The following is a 22,464-nucleotide window of genomic DNA, read 5'->3' as shown; positions in this document are numbered from 1 at the left end:
GAAAAAAACTGCTCTGTGTCTTATTTATGCTTACCCTATGTCTATCTGTCAGCTTATTCTTCATTGCCTTCCTCTCAGTGTTGCCAGCTGGTTTTAGAGTAGCCAAAACTGGTAGTTAAATGTCACTAGATGACATCATAATGGCAAATTCACAGACCTATATAAAGAGGAACATAGATCAGTGGTAAAGATGAGAACTTAGATAAGGTTCGTCCAAGAAGTTGATATATTTGTTCATAAACTTTTTAAATGTTTTAAAAAGGGTGGGGAAGTCACTAAATCTAGCTACAAAATTGCTAAGTTGGCAACATGGCTGCCTCTGTGCTTTGTGTCATGATTACATGCTCCACAGATTCCTCTTCTCAACATTCCTCACACAATCCTGTCTGGTACGCAACATTCAGTTCTTCCCACTTGCCCAGGAAATACGTCAGCTAGTGTTTGGTAGCGTGCATTTGCACATCATCCGTCTAAAATTCAAAATCTAAAAGTGTTTAATCAGATGATTCCACTGAGGCTTTTTCTTTCTTTATTTTTTAAATACAATTCAAGGAGTACAAACCTTTATGGCATATCTCTAATCAAACACATTATTTTGTGGGTGTTGACACAATGAAGTGAAGTGACATTCAGCCAAGTATGGTGACCCATACTCAGAATTTGTGCTCTGCATTTAACCCATCCGAAATGCACACACACAGAGCAGTGATCACACACACACACACACTGTGAGCACACACCCGGAGCAGTGGGCAGCCATTTATGCTGCGGCGCCCGGGGAGCAGTTGGGGGTTCGATGCCTTGCTCAAGGGCACCTAAGTCGAGGTATTGAAGGTATTATATAATATAATATAATATAATATAATATAATATAATATATAACATACCATGGAAGCAGTACACAAAATATCTTGAAAGTCTCTGAAAAAAATCACAGTTTTTTTGCTCTTTTAATAAATAACATTTTAACATTTAATAAATCTTTGCAAGTTGTATTTGCCTTTTTCATGTCTTTACTTTATTTTGTGTGTGTATGTGTGAGATAGAGAGAGAGATTAATGTAGTGTTATTATTAAAACTATAAAGTTTCCGAAAATGTGCGTTGTTCATGAATATTAAATTTAGCAAAATGCTTATCATATGCATACTGTGTATGTCTTGACTTCCCAAGAGACATGTTCCGTCAGGCACATGCACACAGAAACATCAAAGGGGGCTTGAGCACCTGCCCTTTTTCTTCCTCAAGAGAAAGTGCCCTTCTTTCTGGGGAGTGTTTTATAGTATATACATACAGTACAGACCAAATGTTTGGACACACCTTCTCATTCAAAGAGTTTTCTTTATTTTCATGACTATGAAAATTGTAGATTCACACTGTGAAAACTTTCACAATAAGGGGAGAGCGGGGTCGAAAGTAACGTGGGAGGAAAGTAACAAATCGATTTTCTCTGAGCCTCTTTCTGCATTTGCATTCCCAGCTATGACAGCATATTCAGCATGCAATCCTTGACGGAGCTGAGAAATATCACGTGATTTCCTCATCGTTTCCCAAAGTTAGGTCCATAAAACTGTTTTCTATTACAAAAAGTAAATTATTGAAGCGGTATTTTTTTTTTATTAGTCGTGTTGTTTTTCTTGTTTCATGTGTCACAGTAATGATCGATCTACAGGTTATTTAGTGTTTTAACACATCCTAAAGTTTGCATTTTCAGATTTTTTTAGTATAAACTGTCGTCCTGTTGGGACGAAAGTAACAATTGTTACTTTTGTCCCGCTACAGTGACAAAATGTATTTATTTTGTTCCAGTGCATGCCATATTGTGACTTTTTGCATATTGCATAATTTCTTACAAATGTTTATGTCATATTATACTAAAAAACATGAGTCTGAGTAAGGGTCAGAAAGACAGAGAGAGGTCTGGTTTTATCCAAATGTTTTTGAGAGGGCGTTTCTGGACAAGAGGAACATCACTCTCTGGGCAGATGTTACATCACATTTATATTTAGGTTTTAGCCATATCTTAGCCTTTACACCTCCACCTGAATTTGCAGGGTTTCCAGATGTTTTAATGCACATTTTCAATTTATGCATAAAAACAACTGGATGGAAACATAAATAGGCCTACTGTTACATTATGTTTAGAGTTTTTTTATTATGCTAATGTAAATACATTTTTATATTGTAAATTGTTGAATTATTTGTATTGCATTCTGTTGAATTATTATTTTTTTTAAATAAAAATACATTGAAATTGAATATAAAAAAATACAGTCAGGTTTTGAGACATCTGATGAAACTTAAATTTAAAATGAAAATATGAAGATGTAATTTAATATTTTTTTTGCAAAGATAAAGGACAAAATATGTTTGCAGTTACATATTAACAAGGTCACAATCAGGTATACTTAAGAAAAATAAGAGTAACAGCAAAAAATCTAGCTTATATTGTAGTGTTACTTTCGTACCAACCGATGGGGTCGAAAGTAACAATGTGCAACTTATGTTCAAAGTGAAATTATCTTTAAGTCTTTCTGCATTTCTACAAAATACCACCTGGTATTAATAGACCACATTTCTGAGTTACTGGCCACAGCAGAAATATATCTCTGTCTACAACACGATCTTTTAAAATGTTGTTTTTCTGAAAAATGGTACTTTTGCCCCTGCTCTCCCCTAACATTTTCGTTTTTCTCTTTCCTCTGCCCCCCATTTTTTGTATAATATTTTCATACGGTTGCTTTAACCGAATTCAAAAATCATGGAGGATGATTTGCACCTCTGGACGCATGTGAATTTGTATGTCTATGACAGTGCACTGCGTTTTTATAGCCAAAATAAATCTGAATGCCCGTCTGTATTTTCCTTACAAATGCTCTACGAAGTCATAAACTATGTGGTTTGGAATGCAGTGGACTTATATATTTCAAATATGAACCTCACTAACAGAAGGCTGCTTTCAATTTCAAAAGCTGACGCATGCTTTGTTTATGAAGACTGCTCGCGCATGCGGGCTGTGTGTAACCAAAGTCCTTAACTCAGTGTAAGGTTTAATGCAATTGCGTCTTAAAAGTTTTTTTTATGACGCAAAATGTATGTACACACAGCCATGGGTAGGGTTGCCACCTGTCCCTTAAAATACGGAATCTGACTTGTGAAAATGACATGTCCCATATTTTACAAAGGCAAACACATATTTGAATAAACAAATACGTATTTGGCACTCTTTGTAATACTAACAGCAATTATAATTAAACATTTTAACATTTTAAATATATAGTGTGTTTAGTATTCATTGTAACATTCACATGCAAAGCCAAAGAATAATATAAAGATACCTTTCACGTGACTGTTTATTTAATCAAGACTTAATATTAGCCCTGCATCAAGTTAACTTATTGTCTACTGCCAACTAGATCTGAGGAAGATTAGTACATTTTCAACCACACAAAATTATAGGAGCAAAGCCTTAAAAATTTCAATTCTAATCTGACATTAGGAATCAGTTCTGAAAGTTATGGCTGTGGCAGGGAAAAAAGCTGATTGGCTGCTTTCACATGGCTGGTATTTCAGGAAGGGATATGAACTCCATACCATCAGCATCGATCTTCAGAATTTTTCCATTCTTGCTTTCATCTATCACAAGAGGAAGGGAGGCCATGGCAACATCCTCAGGCCTATAAATAAAGCAATGACACTGTGAAGTAGCTTTCACAGCAAACTCATTTCTCTCCAGAACCGTCTCCTTTAGTTCCTCTAGTTGTGAAAACTGTCCAAAACAGTCCTCTGTATTAGAAGAGGACAGCAGGTTAGTGTTCATCACACCTGGACAGAGAATGTTGATCCTCAACCCAAGGTTGGACTTCATAGCAACAGCCTGTTAAACATACAAAATCAATCAAATCTGCTTTATTGTTAGCAAGAGATGTACTCCTCGTTATCTATCAAGGCTTTAAGTTCATGTGAGTTATTGCTGTCATTATATTACAAATTAAAAAAAAAGCTTGTTTTCTTTATATATTACTAAACATACCGCAATAGCACGGCTGAATCCCACCACTGCATATTTAATGGCTGTGTAGATGAGCGCTGTTGGCACATACCTCAGACCTGTGGCCAATATGAAAAAAGTTGAGTAAACGTATACTCAGGGTTTAAATTGGGCCGGGGCTGTCTGGGGTTTAGGCTCAACATTTACGCCAGACAAGTAACATGATTAAAACATCAGTAACCAAAAATAACTATGTAAACACCAAAACATTATTCAGATTTTATTACATTTAGAGCAAATAACGAATATAGCTACTGTATATAATGCATATTTTGATGGTATGCACTGCTGAGGCAAGGCTCACACAACCTCTCCAAGAGAAATCAGAACACACAACACTAAGAAACATACTCAGTTACTTAACGTGACCCCGGTTCGCTGAGATACAGGAATGAGTACTGCGTCTTGCTAGAAGCATATGGGAAAAAGCCTTTTTTCTCCTGAACTGAAGCCATTTTCATTCACTCAGTGAAACTGCACAGCAAGTGGTTTGTGCTGTGTATCTTCTTGTCTGCTTGAGAAAGGAGATTCCGTCAAGAGGCCGCTAACAACAGCTGAGTTAGCTCTGATAGCCACAGCTGGTTCAGCTAAAGGGGGTCACCAGGGGAACCTTGTGTTTCTGTTCCCTTACTCGCCTGATTACCTGTGGGATCAGAGTGCTCCAGGGAAAAGCATAAAGGAGGTTGGGCCAGATTTTGGGCCAATGCGTCCTTGGTTTTTAAGAAATAAACTGGGCAGTGAGAGTTGTCTTTAGAGGCGAAGAGGTCTCCCAGATCCTCTGAATCATTTGCAGCTGGAGCATCCACTACTAATTGCTCCTTGTTAACATGTTCCCTCCTTGGTTCAATTTGCCCGGTATATGTGCTGCCCTCAGCGAGCTCTGAAGAGACGCTATGAGGAGAGGCCTTCCTGGCGATATATGTAGGACACCACAGACATGTTGTCTGATCGAATTAGCACATGGCATCCTTTTAGGACTGGCAGGAAGAACTGACAGGCTCGACATATTGCAAGCATCTACAGGCAGCTGATCTGGAAGCTCCTTTTCTGCATTTGATCAGTGGCCGAAAGTTGGTGTGCCTTTGCACAGCGCCCCCCAACCTCAGTTGGAGGTGTCTGTCATGACAACTGTCCTTTTGCAAGCCATCCCAATGGCAATGCCCCGTTCCATCCAACGGGAATTTAGGGCTAGGGCTGTTACACAGCCCTGACTCACCCTGCATCACTGTCAGTACTGCTGCCTTGAGGCTCAGCATCATTTGAAACACTTTGAGGGGGCAAGTGGAACCTATCTGAAGCAGGTCACCAGCCTCTGCAAATTAACAGAGGCAGACTGCTTTCGTGATAAAATATAAAAAATCTCATATTATTATTTAATGCAGTTGTATTTTTCAGTGTAAATGATTTAATTTCATCACATTTATATAATAACATGAATTTATAGATCAAATGTAAGAATTTGAAATGAAAGTATCAATGAGATTAGTGGGAAAATGCCCTCTATAACGGTAAAAAATTAAAAAATAAATAAAAATAAAATATCAAAAACACGCAGATTTATGTGTCACAGCTGATGGAAAACTAATGAGAATATTGCTTAAAAATTAATCATATTTGCAAACACACAAATACAATAGATATTAATTTAATTGCAGAAAAAAATGAGTATTGTGAAATATTGTTACAATTTAAAATAACTGTTTTCTATTTTAATTATAAGTTATGTCCATCTTGGCAAAGTCTCAAATCCAAAGAGATATTTATTCTTTATTAAAATGGCTCATTCAAACACGCCCCCACTTGTCTACATCATTATGTGGAAATATTTGTGTAATGCCGCCCAAATGTTCATGCACAGAGAGAAGGCATGGTTTCAGTAACCACAGTTAGTGTTGAAACAGCCGCGTCAGGGAGATGCTGTGTGTATCTAGGCAGAAGCACTTTATTTGGCCTTCTGAATGTAGATGAATTAAGGAATCTTTAAGATTACTTACAAAAGAACAGCAACACATTTTATGGATGACTGTACTTCTGAATCAGCTACTGTAAGTATGTTTTGTTATTAATTAAAATATTTGCTATTGAATGTTCAAATGCTGAGTTTTGCACATTGTGTGTGTGTGTTTGTGTATGTAAGAGAGAGAGAGAGAGAGGTGTGTGTTCGTGCATGTGTTTGTAAGAGAGCGAGAGAGAGAAAGACATTGGTCACACATTGGAGTCAGCTGTCCTAACCGTCTGTGGCTTGTTTACTGCAAACACATATGAGCTTCGTCACTGTGTCTGTCGTGAGACTCTGTTCCCCTTTCGGAGTTGAAATGATGGTATAGCTAAGGACTTACACTGTCTTTATATATATTTTGAAGGATGAAGATCGCGATTATGGAAAAGAGTGTTACATTTCTGACAAGTGGTGTTCGGCCAATCATAATGCGCTGGTTTAGTTGGCCAATCAGTACAGGGATTGTCGGAAGGAGGGACTTTGTAGAAAACAACGCATTTGAGAGAAGCGGGCATAGAGGACCTACAATACTGTACAGTATTTGAAAAATAATGCGTTTTTTGAACATCAAAGCATGTCAACATATTCTGTTATACCAAATTCACAAAATAATGATCTTTAAAAAAAAAGCATCATATGAACTATTTAAACCAGTCAAGTGTCACATGATTCTTATTGTCTGATCTGGTGCTCAATTATTTCAGTTATTATTAGCTATTTTGCTAATATTAGCTCACAATGCTCCTGAGGAGGCGAGGAATGGAGAGACGATGGAGTGTTATAACTAACAGTCTTTATTGATCCAAACAAGGGTAACACAGGCTGACAGGAACACTCACGAAGCACAGAGTATAGACGAGACCGGAACCAAATGACTAATAAAAACGAGAGGGAAAACTAGAGCTGCGTCCGAAAGCCTAGGCAGCTGACTTGCCGCCTTGTTGCCTTATGAGACACATGTAGCACAGGTCACGGAGCACATGGGGAAGAAAAACACAACAAAACAGGAATACAAAACGTCCAGGGGCATGACAATATCATGATGCATTTTTTCATTTAATTAATACAAATTCAACAGTATTTATTTGTAAAATATACATATTTTGTAACATTATAAATGTCTTTATTACAGTCAGCGATGCTTTTAATTTAATACATCACTTGAGTTCCTTGAGCAAAAAAACTCTATATTAGAACGATTTCTAAAAGATCATGTGACACTGAAGACTGGAGTAATAACTGCTGACAATTCAGCTTTCATCAGAGAAATAAATTACATTTCAAAATATATTCAACTAGAAAACAGTTATTTTCAGTTGCAATATCTTTCAATGTTACTGTTTTTGCTGTATTTTCAATCAAATAAATGCATATTATTAAATAAATATTATATAATATCCAAAACTACTATTTAATGACTAAATTAGTGTATTAAGTTCCAAACCTGTAGTAGATGATATGTTGATAATTGCACCTTTGCCATCAGGATCGTGCTTCATGTACTGCAGAGCCAGATATGTCCCCCTCACCAGCCCAGACTATAAAAGCCATTTGAACAGTTCAATCAATGCATTATTAAAATCATACCATATTTCTGGCAATGGTTTTCTCCCAGTCATTTTCATTGACAACCCCTGCATTGTTGTACATAATGTCGATGTGGCCAAACCTGTCCACAATTTTCTGAAAAGCTCCACAAAAGAAAATCTGCGGATGTTATTTCTCTATTGCCAGACAAATAATAATAAAAAAAAATCTTCAGATACCTAAAAATTCCTCTTTGGATGAGACATCCGCAGCATAAAATTCAACCCTGTCAGGTCCATATTCTTCGGCAAGCTCAACTCTTTTCCAAGTGGTTCATTCATGTCAATGAAGGCCACCTGTAATGAAAATTAATCTGTAAAATAAGTAAAACGTTGCTGAAGCTGGTTGACTGACATTTATAAACATACATAATGTCGATGTGGCCAAACCTGTCCACAATTTTCTGAAAAGCTCCAGAAAAGAAAATCTGCGGATGTTATTTCTCTATTGCCAGACAAAAAAAAAAAAAAAAAATGCAAGCAAACAAGAAGAGAGATTACATTTGACCCCTGTTTTAGGAGCATTTCGACAAATGCTCTGCCCAAACCCTGAGCACCTCCAGTCACCACAGCCACTTTATTCTTTGAATCCATCTTCAGTCAAGTTCCTGTGAAATAAACACATCAGCCAAATACCAATCACATTTAGAAAGTAAGTGAAAGTTGATCGTAGAATTACTGTACCTCTTCACCGACTACCGAGATGTTCAGCTCAAGCACTGATGAGCACTGATACTTCACATGCAGCAAAAACCATACTTATATTAGCGCAATTTTAATCATTTGTTTTGTGGTTTCCATGTGATTTGCATTTGTGCCTTGAAAGTATGATAGAGTATGTCTTGAGGTGATCATAAAATGCAAATGTAGAACATTTTGTGTATTCTTCATTTACTTTAGTATGACATACATATGTGCTTGAATATATTTAGGACTGTAAATGTTCCTTGAACATGAAGGCCTAGAGATCTAATGTCTTTAGCGTGTGGAGTTTAGTTCCTAGCCATCAAAGTGTGAATTCTGTGCCCAAGGACAGTCTTCGACAGCTTATTTGACATGATTTACATCTAAACCAGCTACAAGCAGTTTTATCTGATCAAATGCACATTATTATTCTTTAGCTTTGAACAAATCAATTTTGCTTGGAACAGCAGCTATGCTAATTATGTCTCTAGTTGTTTCTCTGTTTCTGGTAACCAGGATTTACTCAAGATTCAGTCTGAACCCAGAACACCTGAGAAGAGATGATGCCAACCCCTCAGTCAGAGGACCTCAGATGATGTTAACCCTGAATCAACAAATATTACTAACAAATATTACTAAAAGTGTGATTGCATCATATAATAATTGCTGTTAAAAGTGTTTCAAACATTGTCTGTTTGATTACGTCTTTAATTGATTTTTTTCGAACTAACAATCAACACTTATAAGCTACTACTAAATATTGTAGAAACTTAATTTTTTGTAAAGTTGCTTTGCAACGATTTGTATCGTGAAAAGCGCTATACAAATAAACTTGAACTGAATTCAAATAGCCTATTCAAATCTTATATGGGCTATAGATAGACAGCAATTGTGACAAAAATAATTTTTGCTTAATATTCTTGTGGAAATCATGATACATTTTTTCTTAAATGAATGGAAATTTCAACATCATTTGTTTGTTAAACAGAAATTGTTTGTAACGTTTTAAATATCTTTATATAATGACTTTTGAATGAAATGCATAATTTATTATTTAATGTGTCAACCTCTGGTCCTTGGAAGGCCACTCTCCTGCCGAGCTCCAAAACACATGCCTGGAAATTTTTAGTAATCCAGAAGACCTTGATTAAGTGGTTCAGGTGTGCTAAATTAGGGTCGAAGCTTAACTCTTCAGCTCTGCAGTAACTGAATTTGACACCTTATATGATTTAATGCTTCAAAGTTATTATTTTTGTTTCTTTTTTTGCATTATCAACACCTGAATGGGTTATCCATCAAAATATATACTTTAATTCCATGTAAAACTCTTTGCTATTTTTTTAAATGTATTATTATTATTATTATTATTATTATTATTATTATTATTATTATTGCTGTATTTGCTACAGATATCACATGGATTTATTATATTCCCAATAGCACTGCTATTACCCTCAAAACACTTATATGACTTTTCATCATTCAGAAGTATATCACTCTGGTAACTAAAACAGCTCCAGGAACACAAAATGTTAATTTGTTTGTCATTTGCATAATTATCCATGTAAAACAGAGGATAATTCAGTGGATCAGAGACAGATATTTGGTGTTGGCTATATGAATTCTCTGAGGTGACAAACTATCATGAGAAATCTAATTTCTGACTGTCACACACTTAGCTGTTTCCAGTCAAACAATAGAAGGAATGTTAAACTAACCATACTATTAAAATGATACTAATGTAAATAGATGTACACAGGAGAACATATTCAAATACATTAACCTCTAAATAATAATTAATAAGATGGTAGAAAAAAAGTGTACTAACAGCAATGTTTTGATTGATCTGTTTGGTTCATGATGATTGGATGAATTTTTATTTTTTTATTTAAACAATCTTTTTGCTATATTGTCACATCAAGATCAAAACAAAACAATCGGTCTTCATAAATCATTAACTTTTTTTTTTTGATTATACATTTATTTATTTTAAAGTAATTTATTGTTTAACCCTAACCAAAAAACAGGCTTGTAACCCTAAAATATGTAAATATATCATAAAATTCGCAGAGATTTGTGTAATTATAAGATTGCCTCATGGCATAGGCCTAATTTTTGTGTCTAACCAACAATTTTTTTATTTTATTTTTAGAGTAGCCTACTTTTTTTTTTTTTTTTTACAAATGATATGACAGTATTTATGAGACAAATAACCCCTGGTTTCACAAACAAGGCTTAAGGGCGGCTAGTTCCAGACTAAAATGTATGTTTGAGCTGTCTCAACTGAAAATATTTTGCACTAAAATATCTTAAAATGGGTCAGTGCCATTGTTCTGTCTCAAGATGCACAATTGTAACTTTTTTTTCTGAGGCATTTTTATAAAAGATGCTTAAATATCTTAATCTAAATGTCTAGTCCTGGTTTAAGCTAAGCCCCGTCTGTATGAAACCGGGCCGTTATGTGGAAAGAACCTCTGAATCAATTTTTAATTACTAGCTCTTTGAAATGAACTGTTCGAAAGAACCGATTCGCGGGTATGACTCAGTTCACTAGCGCACGCGCCAATCGCGCCAAAACGAATTTGTCACAACAAAAATGTATTTACGTTAAAGAAATAATATAAGGTAAAACTACAGACACGCCGTAAACTACTGAATAAGCGCTTCTTATTCACATCTTTTCGCTTCACTGACGACATTTCGTACTGGTAAGCACAGTTTGATTCGCACATGAATGACGTTTTACCATTATATAAATCTTATTCAAATCCTAAAAAAACAAACAAACAGCTTAATTATTACATAGAAAGTAATTTTTACTTAATATTTCAAAAAAACTTTAGCTTTAGATGCGATTTTTAGAGAGTGAAAACAAAATATACATAAAAGGACATAACGTACATTAGGACAGAGTCTAATTCAACGGCTAATAAAATGTTACATATAAGTTACAAGTTTACGAATAATTGGAAATGAATAATGGCAATGAATTATTGTTCTACTTTTACACAGTAATATTGTTAACTCACAGTCAGTGTGATAAGTGATTTGTCGGGATGTGGAGGAATGAAAACCAGAGGCCAAATGCAGGTAGGATTTGCTGTCTTTTATATGCTTGTGTCACTTGGTTGGAAATACACTACACAACAGAAAGTAAGAGTTGGATTAGTCAAAGTCTGCCATCTATCAAAATAATATAGCTAACTACTTGCAATTGAATAGATAGTATTTTCAGGGACCTCCCTGTTCATAAATTTGCCTTATTTGTCAAAATAATTGAACTGTTTATCTGCTAATACAACACTCAGCTTCAGTTAAAGTTTTATTCAGGTTGTTGGAGCCTGAAATCAAAGCAGTGTTTTGTCTTTCTGCAGGCTGTCTCTCCATGCCTCTGTTTAATCAAAGGAAAAGGAGCAGGCTTCCTTTGACGTCTAATCCATCAGAGAGTGAGCTCTTCACTACCAGCCACTACAATGAGACACAAAACTCCTCCACTTCCTCCTCTGCTCTTCCCCGTATGTATTTCCACTGAAATTTCCACTCAAATCCTGCTTCAGCACTTTTTTTCGATGTTCAGATTTTGGATTTTCACTTTTCTAATTCATTCACAACAAATTTTGTTACACTATAACACACTGAAATTGTCAGGAAACTTTAATTTGTGCTTAATGTGGCAGCATCTAAATGAACAGTTTTTAATTATTAAAAGTTAAATTTTAAATAGATTACACCGGCACATTTTTTATATATATATATATATATATATATATATATATATATATATATATATATATATATATATATATATATATATATATATATATATAATAATTCCTTACATTTATATAGCGCTTTTCTAGGCACTCAAAGCGCTTTACATAGACAGGGGGTATCTCCTCATCCATATATATATACAGTGGGGCTAGAAAGTTTGGGCACCCCTTGCAGAATCTGTGAAAATATGAGTAATTTTCAAAAAATAAGAGAGATCATACTTAATGCATGTTGTATTTTATGTAGTACTGTCCTGAGTAAGATATTATACATAAAAGATATTAACATTTAGTCCACAAGACAAAAGAAATGCTGAAATTATTAAAATAACCCCATTCAAAAGTTTGGGAACCCTTGGTTCTTAATACTCTGTGTGGTCACCTGATGATCCACGACTGTCTTTCCATCCTGTGATGGTTGTGCATGAGTCCCTTGTTTGTTCTGAACAGTTAAACTGAGCAGCGTTTTTCAGAAAAGTCTTTAAGGTCCTGCAAATTCTTCAGTTTTCCAGCAACTTTGCATATTCGAACCCTTTCCAGCAGTGACTTTATGATTTTGAGATGGGGGGGGGGGGGTGAAAACTTTTGAACACGATGAAGATGTCCAAATTTGTCTTATTTTGTCGAAATATGATTTTTTTCCATTCAGTTCTGCCCTTCGTAAGCAACAGAAGATACTTGTTTGTTTCCCGGTACACAAATTAAGTACAATTTACCTTGATCTTCAAATTCCAAAAGTTTTCACCCCCCAGCTCTTAAAGCATCTTGTTTCCTTCTGGAGCATCAGTGAATGTTTGAATCTTTTTAAATAGTTGTGTTTGAATCCCTCAAATGTCCTCAGTGTGAAAAGATGGATCTAAAAATCATAAAGTCACTGCTGGAAAGGGTTCAAACATGCAAAAAACTGAAGAATCTTCAGGACCTTAAAGATTTTTCTGAAAAACGCTGCTCAGTTTAACTGTTCAGACTCATGCACAACCATCACAAAACATAAAGATATTATCTTGATATTAGTCACAGTAGATAGCTCATAGGTTATATTTTCAGTTTAGATCAAGTTATTTATTTGTGTAGTGCTTTTTACAAAACACATTTAATAAAGCAGCTTTACAGAAATGTTAATTTGGAAATAACTATTATAAATAAAACTAACTATTAACAAATGTGCAGTTTAGAGCTGGGTTATAGGATAGTTTTATCATCACTGGTGATATCAACAATCAATATATATATAGTGTATGTATGCATGTCAAGCTGGAAATATATTGTGAGTTGGAATTATTCATTATGGTGTGGTATGGAAATTGGTAAATTTTGAACTGTAAGGCTAAATACAATAAGTATGCAGACAAATCTAATTGTCATTTCTTATAATAATGTATTTTTTTGTCTTTCGTTATTATGTTTTTAAAAATATAACCCAAGGTTTCTCTTTAGCTTTGGGTCAGAGAGGTCAGTGGAACCATGGAGCCTACCTTTCATCACAGCAAGCCAGCATGAGATCTGCTCCTTCACCTGGTGTGGCTGGACGAGGATATGCACCTTTACCTCACCCAAAGAAACCTGCCTATGTCTGGTACTCAACTTATGCTAAGAAATGAATACATACCAGAAAGTTCTTGTAGAAGATTGTAAATAAGCTATTTTTTCCTGACATGAGCCTTAAGATTCACTTATATAGTATTTAAGTAACCTTAGGTAACACTAGAAAGGAATAGTTCAGCCAAAATTGAAGTTTGAAAATTTACTTATCCTCAGGCCATCCAAAATTTGGAGAAGTTTGTCATTACATCACTTTCTGACTAATGAATCGGTGCAGTGAATGGGTGCCGTCAGAATGAAAGTCCAAACAGTTGGTAAAAACATCAAATCACAAAAATCCTCATGTAATCTTCATGACTCTAGTCCATCAAAGTGAAAAGCTGCATATTTGTAAAAAAGAGATCATCATTGAGGTGTTTTTAACTTCAAACTTCTGTTGCTTCTACCTGAAATATGAGTATTTTAGCCATAATATTTCTTTCTCTAGTGAAAAAAAATTGTCTCATTTGAACAGATCAAGCTGTGTTTACGAGTGAGAACAGGATAAAACGGTTCTAAACAAAATGTTGTTGGATTTTGAGGTGAGAGGACGACAGGGAGTGATCTTTTTCACTGAAAGAAGCTTTATTATGAATTATGGACTTGAGTTTTTGTCCGAAGCAATGATTGAAACCTGGCATGAGGATAAATATACATATTCAGAAAATGTTTTTTTTGTGTGAACTATTCCTTTATCTACATTAGTTAACTAAAGCTAACACTGAAAATATTTGTAAATCATTTATTAATCTAAGTTCATGTTAATTTCAACACATTCTAATATAGGGTTTTTTTCAGAGTCTTAAGACAGTGAGACTCCCTTTTGACTGGCCCTCCCTGTTTTTCATGTACCACACATATGTTAACAGCTGAGCTCAGCTGGCCACTTTGGTGGATTCGTCGATCTGGAGTGCGAAAAATGGGCTGTGTCTGACTTGCGTCATCATATTCTGTGCCATGTCTGAGATGTGACGACTTATTGTGTTGTCAGAGAGTGGAACAGAATCGATCTTAAAAGGGCACTGCCCCTCCAGCATCACGGAACACAGGTCTTTTGCTGCTGGCAGAATTAATGTCTTTCAGGTGGTATGTGCTTTGCCTGCCTTGCCAATACGCAATGCAACGCAATATGAAGCTTCAGTGGCCTTTCCAGTTAATTTGACAAAATCTTCAACAATTTTTTTTTCTGACCTTGAAAGCTTTTGAATCGGCGGGGGTGGGAGAGGGGGTTGGGGGGTCTCAGAAGCCGATCCATTGTATTAATAGGCATATACCTGTATTGGAGCGAATTCACAGCTATGGCCTTCTGGGTGAAAAATGTTTCTCATATTTTTGACTTAGTTTTTTTTTTTTTGTATAGTTTAAATAAAAACATTTAATTATAATAAAAAATACATATAATAATTTAACTCAATAATTATATTTTTAATTTATCATAATTTTCCCTGTGCCTCGTTTGACATGCTCTGGTGCCCCCCTGGGGAAGTGCGCCCCACACTTTGAAAACCCCTGTTCTAATACATTATTAAAAAATAAAATCAATAATACAACATTTGTATCGGTTAATATAATATGACTTGAGCTAACATAAGCTAACAATGAACAGATGTTTTTTATTAACTAACTTTATCAAAGATTGATAAATACTGTAACAACTGTACCATTCATTGTTCGTTATGGTTAGGTAATGCTTGTTATATATTTGAACAAAGTGTAACCTAACCTCGGTACATAGTCAAGTTGATTAACTAATACTGTATAGTTTGAAGTAAAAAAAAATAGCTTGTTTAAAGGTTTAACTACATTATGCACATTTTTTGTTATCTTGAAAAACATTTGTGTCATTAAATTTTTTATTTGTCACCATTTTACCTCCAGGTCACAGACAGGGCAACAGAGGCCTCCAGTGAGACAGGATTCGATGCCAGCAGTTGGATCCCTGCTCCATGGTGGTTTTCCAAGGAACAGCTCAGTTTCACTCGGCCAGCCCAGACAGTCCAGCAGCATCCAGAATCAACAGTCATTTAACAGGCCGACAAATTCCCCCAGAATGCCATACCGTCCCCAGCATTGTACCCCTACAGCAGCAAGCACTCAGGGCCCTGGAGCTCAGAGTTACACTGGAAAGGGGAACTTCAGACCTGTTGGACATTCAGCCAGTGGAATGTGTGCAAAAGAAAAGATGGAAACCTCAAGTGTCCAGACCACCCTTCAGCAGCAGGTGTGTGTGACTTTATTTAAGGGGCACCCCATTCTAAAGGGGCAGGGCACATTCATATTAAAAACATATTAACATATATATATATATATATATATATATATATATATATATATATATATATATATATATATATATATAAACGTCTATTCCACTTTACTGCAATACTACAAACCTGCAGCATTTTTGTGTGCTGCCTTGTTCAAATATCTTCTGCCTCACAGTATATTCGGCTAACATCTCTGATTTACTCTCTCTCCTGCTGGATAGAAGCCCCCTCATGAGACATCGCTGCATGTTATTACTGCTGTTATTGAAGGCATGAAGCACTGGAGCCAGTACAAGAACAAAGTACCAATGCTGTTTGAGATGTTTGGTGAGGAGACTATCACACATGATTTAACACATGATCACACCTTGATTTAAATCTGTGTCTAACAGTCCTGTCTCTCTTTACAGCTACACTGGACTCTGCAGTTACAGTTGGAGAACACGGAGCAAAGAAATTTCTTATGAGGGATGGTAAAGAAGTGGTCCACTGCATTTACTATGAAAATGTGAGTCTGAGAATATTGGTTTTCTTGATGTGCATATTCTCTTCTTCCCTGTAACACGTGTATTTTTACAATTGTAATATTTTTTTTTAATTATTGTTTTATTTATTTATTAAACACACTACCATTCAAAAGTTTGGGGTTGGTAAGGAAACATTAGACTGAATAATGTAAAAAATCATGTCTGTTTTTAATTATACTTTGTAGTCAGTAATTGTATATATTTAAGTTTCCACAAAAATATTAAGTAGCACTTTTTTTATTTCATATTATTTCTATATCTTCTAACATCAAATCAGCATATGTGACCATGGATCACAAAACCAGACACAAGTAGCACAGAAATATTTGGAACAATAGCCAAAAATACATTTTATGGGTCAAAATAATATATATCATATACATTTTTATTTTATGCCTAAAATCATTAGAATATTAAGTAAAGATCATCCCATGAAATTAAAATTAATAGTTACCTTGGCTGTCAAGCTCAAAATATTATATATAAAAAAAGTACAAGTACCTCTTGTGATCATACCACAGTATTACTGTAGTTGGCAGTAATATAGTAATAAAAGTATATATATATATATATATATATATATATATATATATATATATATTGTACATTGTTATGTGATGTTGGCAGTGGTAGAGACATCATAAACCTTTAGGTATAAGTGATTGTATGAATGTTTGTTCTTCAGGATCAGACACTGCCCAGACTGATCAGAGGTCAGGTGCATCGCTGCGTTGGAAACTACGACAGTCAAAAAGACACAATGACTTGTGTGTCAGTCCGAGCTGCTTCACTGTCAGAGCAAAGGAATGCCCTGGAGGCTGTGAGAGTGTCAGATGCAAAAATGAGGGAAGTGGCGCTGGCTCTCAGTGAAATGTGATGTGGATCGAGTGAGTAACAGGAGAAAGATTAAACTAGCACAGACTTATACTGAAGTTAGGGTTGGTTTTGGTTTAGTTGTGAAGTAGTTGAAGAATGACCTATAATGGTCAGTGAATGTAAAACAGTTTTAAATTTGTGATCTGGAGATTTTGATTCACTTTGCAAATTAGATGCATTAATAATATTTTGTTTATTTGAATTTATATGCATTTAAAATATTTCCAATTTGCATGCATATATCATCTCAAATTTTAAATTATTAAAATATTTGAGTTCTAATTTATATGCATATATAATCTTGAGTTATAATTTAGATGGATATACATTTAGTTCCCATTAAACTATGCATACATGGTTTATTTAAATTTGTGATAATATATTTATTTAGTATTTATTCAAATTTGTGTGCATATTTGAGTTCTTCTTTATACATTATTATATTGTTAATTGTTGCATTAAACACTATTTGTACTCCATTCCCAAACTTGGCAAATGTTGTTTTTAAAGATTTGTTGGTGTCTTCATTCAAAAGACATCAGTTTGCTGAGTTTATGAAATGCTTTATTACAAAGAAGAAACACATAACAGCAATTTTTTGTAAGATGTCAAAGGTTAAACAAACACAATGGTGAGGTAACATCGCAAAATATAACTTTCAAAAGGGAACCAACCATCAGGATGCCATGTTACAGAATTATTTACAACCAAAACACAGCGGGAAACCCACAGCACTAATCTAAGATCTACCAGTGGTCAGACTTTACATACAAGAACTCAGTAATGCAAGTTGCCATCACCATAAAGGCAATCGGAGGACGCCAGTGTACTACTGCATAAACACATTTAGAGGGGCCTGTTATATTTGACATCTCATGCCAGTTTAAAGTTGTGCTCTGTCCTCTGAGCCTCAGCTACCCTTAACAATTACAAGTACACACATCTTGGGGGTGGGGGGTATTTCGCTGTTAGCACATCTATTTCAGAATTGAATTTGGTGTTAAATCTACGAAAGTGGGCAGTTGAGTGCCAATGTTTTAGCCAGTCTGAACACATAACACACGAATGGATCAACAGAACAGCAAAAGTGAGCCATGTGCAATATGGAAAGATCCGAGTGGAAGCTTTAGCTTCAACGTATTGCTGTGCCAAGTGTCAATGCAATAGCACACTAGCATAATTTGATCATTACAGCAAATTTCCCAAAGAAATCCACAAATCAAGACTGATTTGGTCGTCCTGTCTTGTTCAATGACTTGCTAATTTAGCTTTCATCGTTTTGTTCTTTTTTGCAACCCCTTCAAAACAAAACAGGCCATCAGCTTGGGGCAAACATTAAAAACGTTCAGCTAAAACTAATCGTCATTAAAGATAGTGACATACAGAAATAATCACACAATGTTAATCCAACAAGAAAGCATTTACAAAGATTACCTGATGAAAGGTACTTAAGTCTTAGCAATGGTCAAAAGGCACAAGTTGGTTAGCAGTTGGTATTTTCCAGAACGTAGTGTCTCAGTGTTAACTAAGCCCAACTTTAACTAAGAACCGTCCTGCTCCTGGTTTGTGCAGTCCTGAATAATTCAGTACTAGAAGGTGTTACAGTAAAGAACGCAAAAGGAGACTTCACAACATATGCTGTTCACTCAGTTCGGGAAAACAAATGGTTTTACTTGTGGGATCATTTCACTTTCACATACAGCTGAGGAAAGTCCATGCTTGTGGTCCATCCATGGCAGTTTGAAGCAACGGCCTGGTCCATACTGTCAATACAGTTCCTTAATGGCCCTCGCCGAGTTATGAGAAACAAAATCAAGAAAATTCAGACAGATGCCAGTAAATTAAAACAAGTGTGGAGGATAAAAATGTTTCAGTTTACTGAAGCCACAGTGTTGGTCCTTGAATAGGTACTTATATCAGGTGCTAGAAACTTTCAGACTTGAGTTCAGTTTCTCTCAATGAACTTGATGCCTTTAAACCTGTTGGATCCTTTAGAAGAAGTCCATTTATGAAGGGCCTACCATTTGTTTTTGTTATCCTTTCATTGCATGCGGACCAATCTTAGTTAAATATATTGGAAATTGTTAATCAATTGTAATTTAATTTGCTATTTTTGGTTTTGATCCTTGCAAACAAAATTTCAAAAATACTAATTTGCACCATGGTCCTTTGTCCGATATTTTCAGTAGTTAGTCTTTAAGAGGTCTTCAATCAAAAACAGAGATTGAAAATAAATTAGAAAGAAGGGAAAAAGAGCAGGTTCACCTGGCAGGTTGACTGTGACAAAAAAAAAGACCTTTTCGAATTAAGGAAGACACTAACAAACAAAAAACAACAAGAACAGAAGAGATGAAGGGTCTTGAGTTCTGCTCCAGAGCAACATCATCTTCATGACATCATTATTACCAACCACGGCAAATGATGCTGAGATTTTGCAATCTGTCCAACCGCAAATCGTTGATCATTTAATAATTATTTATGACGGTTGAGAAGGTTGAATATTATAGGTGGTGGACTTCAGTGCTCTATAAAAGAGTGGGCAGTGGGGTGGGTGACAGCTGCTCTTTGGGGGCGTACTTGGCGAAAAAGGGCAGGAAGAGGGTGAGCATGACACCTACGATAGCCAGCATGTAGCCCCATCCTATCTGACACTCCCCGGAGTAGTAGATGTCCGAGTCTCCGCAGAAAGACTTGACCAGGCTGGAGTTGAGACCGAAGGGGTATACCAGCAAACCAGATGCCATAATGACCACTAGAGCAGAGAGACAAGAGAGGAAGCAAATGAAATATGGGTGCATTTGAGAGGAGTACTAAGTGTAAATGTTAACACGGGACAATAACAAAACATGACTTACTGTTAACTTTAAACTGAAATTTGCTTTTTAAAAAATTCTATCAAAACTGTCATTTGAAGTACACATAAAATACATACAATTTGTATGGTATAACATTAATTTTGAACACATGGGAATTAGGCATAATCTTGTTAAATATAAACAATTTATTAATCACATCAAACTGACGTGGTTTTAATATGACCAACAGCTAAGTGGTTTGTTATTATCAGACAATTTTTTCTTGTTTATTTTAAGCAAATACATAATTATTAAAATGAAAAAGTTAAAATAAATAAATGAATCAATCAATTTAACATACATCAATCAGTAAAAATTAAAATGATAAGTTACACCTTTTATAAAAATTAGAGATTTTATGAATATATATACATTTAAATGTAATTTTTTTTTTTTTAATCCAACCAAATTTATAATTTTTGCCCATAATAAACCCTTTTCACAGACTCAAATATTAACATTTATAGTAAAGTTTCTTTTTTTTTTATACAATGGCTGTTTTTGTAAAGTCATAAAAACATTATTGTTTTTATCCTTAGCTTTTGATACATCTGGTAACACAAAAAATTATATTTATGGTTGTTTCTATTTATCTCTATAGTTTAGCCACCTTTGACTTCTGCTTCTTATATCCTCAGAAATGTATCTTCTGACTTCTGATCAGTGACTAATACTTGTAGCAGCAACAACAGTGCTCAGGGTGGCAGTAGAGAGCCGTGTCTCTGCTGACCTGATTATTAATGGAAGAATACTGTTTCCAATTTTGCCATGGAAATATCAAATATACACAAAACCATCAGCCCATGTATTTCTGAAATCAAAATTCATGGAATGATGACTGACATTCCCTGAATGTGGGGTGTGTACTGTGACTGAGGAAAGCCATTAGGAGACTTTCTGGGTGATCCATTTTCTCAGTGGATGGCTGCCCATGGCAGAACAACTGAGTTAAAATCATTTGCCGTCAGATATCTGTTGAATCAGGATCCATAACTATGCTGGCAGAGTATATGCATCAACAATAAAATCAATTCCTAACTCTTATAAACTGTTAAAAGGTTAATGACTATTTAAATACTACATAATAAACATAGTGAGGGAACACATTAAAATGTTATGAAATAATATTCTACACTTACACTACCATTTTAAAGATATTAATACATTTATTCAACCAAAAGTCAGTATAAGGTTACAAAAGATTTCCATTTCAAAAATAAATTATATAATTTTTTTACTTTCTATTAATCAAAGAATGCTGAAAAAAATGATGAGAGTTTCCATGAAAATATGAAGACGCTTCCAACATTGATGAAAATGTTTTTGAGTACTAAATCGGCATATTAGAGTGATTTCTGATCACACGAAGATTGTTAAAATACATGACTAAAGAATTTTTTTTATTTTACACTGTAATATTATTCCACAATATTACTGGTTTTACTGTATTTTTGATCAAATAAATGCAGTTTTGGTTATAGAGGCTTTCTTCAAAAATTTCACAAAATCATACCAATCTCAAACTTGAATGGCAGTGTATATTAAAATATTATAAAAGGTAACAGCATGTTGTTCAACTGGTGCGGTGCAGTGGTTTGGTGAAAAGGGTTTCTATATAGAGTATATTAGCATGATGGTTTTGACCAATCAGCATCCAAGATTAATCACTGCAAATATCACAAGGAAACCCCCAGTATTACCAAAATTCTGCACAACGGTGTTAATAGCTTTTTTCACCCAGGGGAACTGAACATCTTTATTAATCTATTTATTATCCCTCTTCAGCTTCTCCACACAAAACGACCCAGAAGCCCCTCTCGTCTCTGCTAGCACACTAAGATAACAGTGGTTTTCCTTCAGTTTAATGGCCTCAGATCCAGCTGTGCTCTACATTGGCCTGTGTTTATCAGCGGAGGCCTGACATCTCAAAGCTGCTCTGCTAATGACATCATAATGTCCTTCTCTATCTTTGAGTGTATCTGCACAAAGACGCAGTCAAACGCAGCTTCTCCGGCAGAGGGAAATAACCGCTATCAGGGGATGTTTACACTCAGATGACAGGGCTTTCAATGAGACTCAACAAGTCATTCAATAAAATTTCATTTCGAAGGCAATCTTCAATGAAAACACACGCACAGATAGCACAACTGTATGGAGTTTAATTAAAGCGGGTCAGATCAACAAGGGCTTCACTGCAGAGGCTTGTGAAGCTCAGGGCCAATTGCAGTCTGGATCAGATAAAGTCTTGAGCCTGTGTGTGTGTGTGT

General features: G+C 35.2%; 2 protein-coding genes and 1 pseudogene across 2 annotated transcripts in view; 1 reads left to right on the top strand and 2 right to left on the bottom strand.

Moving 5' to 3' along the window:
• Positions 1 to 3,551: 3,551 nt before the first annotated feature.
• Positions 3,552 to 8,228, bottom strand: LOC127958176 (15-hydroxyprostaglandin dehydrogenase [NAD(+)]-like; annotated as a pseudogene).
• Positions 8,229 to 10,839: 2,611 nt separating this feature from the next.
• Positions 10,840 to 17,829, top strand: LOC127958258 (spermatogenesis-associated protein 22-like). The gene is made up of 8 exons (XM_052557064.1): positions 10,840 to 11,026; positions 11,331 to 11,408; positions 11,693 to 11,833; positions 13,529 to 13,667; positions 15,551 to 15,893; positions 16,161 to 16,266; positions 16,350 to 16,447; positions 17,152 to 17,829. Exons 2-8 carry the CDS (start codon positions 11,375 to 11,377, stop codon positions 17,341 to 17,343), a joined length of 1,053 nt encoding a protein of 350 aa, XP_052413024.1. The 5' UTR covers positions 10,840 to 11,026; positions 11,331 to 11,374; the 3' UTR covers positions 17,344 to 17,829.
• Positions 17,830 to 17,895: 66 nt separating this feature from the next.
• Positions 17,896 to 22,464, bottom strand: part of LOC127958262 (LHFPL tetraspan subfamily member 7 protein) — a 126,020-nt gene continuing 121,451 nt past the window's right edge. The window contains exon 3 of the mRNA XM_052557068.1: positions 17,896 to 20,094. Coding sequence (XP_052413028.1) covers positions 19,868 to 20,094 — 227 coding nt within the window. The 3' untranslated portion in view covers positions 17,896 to 19,867. The remainder of the gene's footprint in view (positions 20,095 to 22,464) is intronic.

Source organism: Carassius gibelio, chromosome B5 (genome assembly GCF_023724105.1).
Source record: "Carassius gibelio isolate Cgi1373 ecotype wild population from Czech Republic chromosome B5, carGib1.2-hapl.c, whole genome shotgun sequence".
Lineage (NCBI taxonomy): Eukaryota > Metazoa > Chordata > Actinopteri > Cypriniformes > Cyprinidae > Carassius > Carassius gibelio.
Note: the sequence above shows the minus strand (reverse complement) of the source record. Positions and strands in the feature narration are given on the sequence as shown.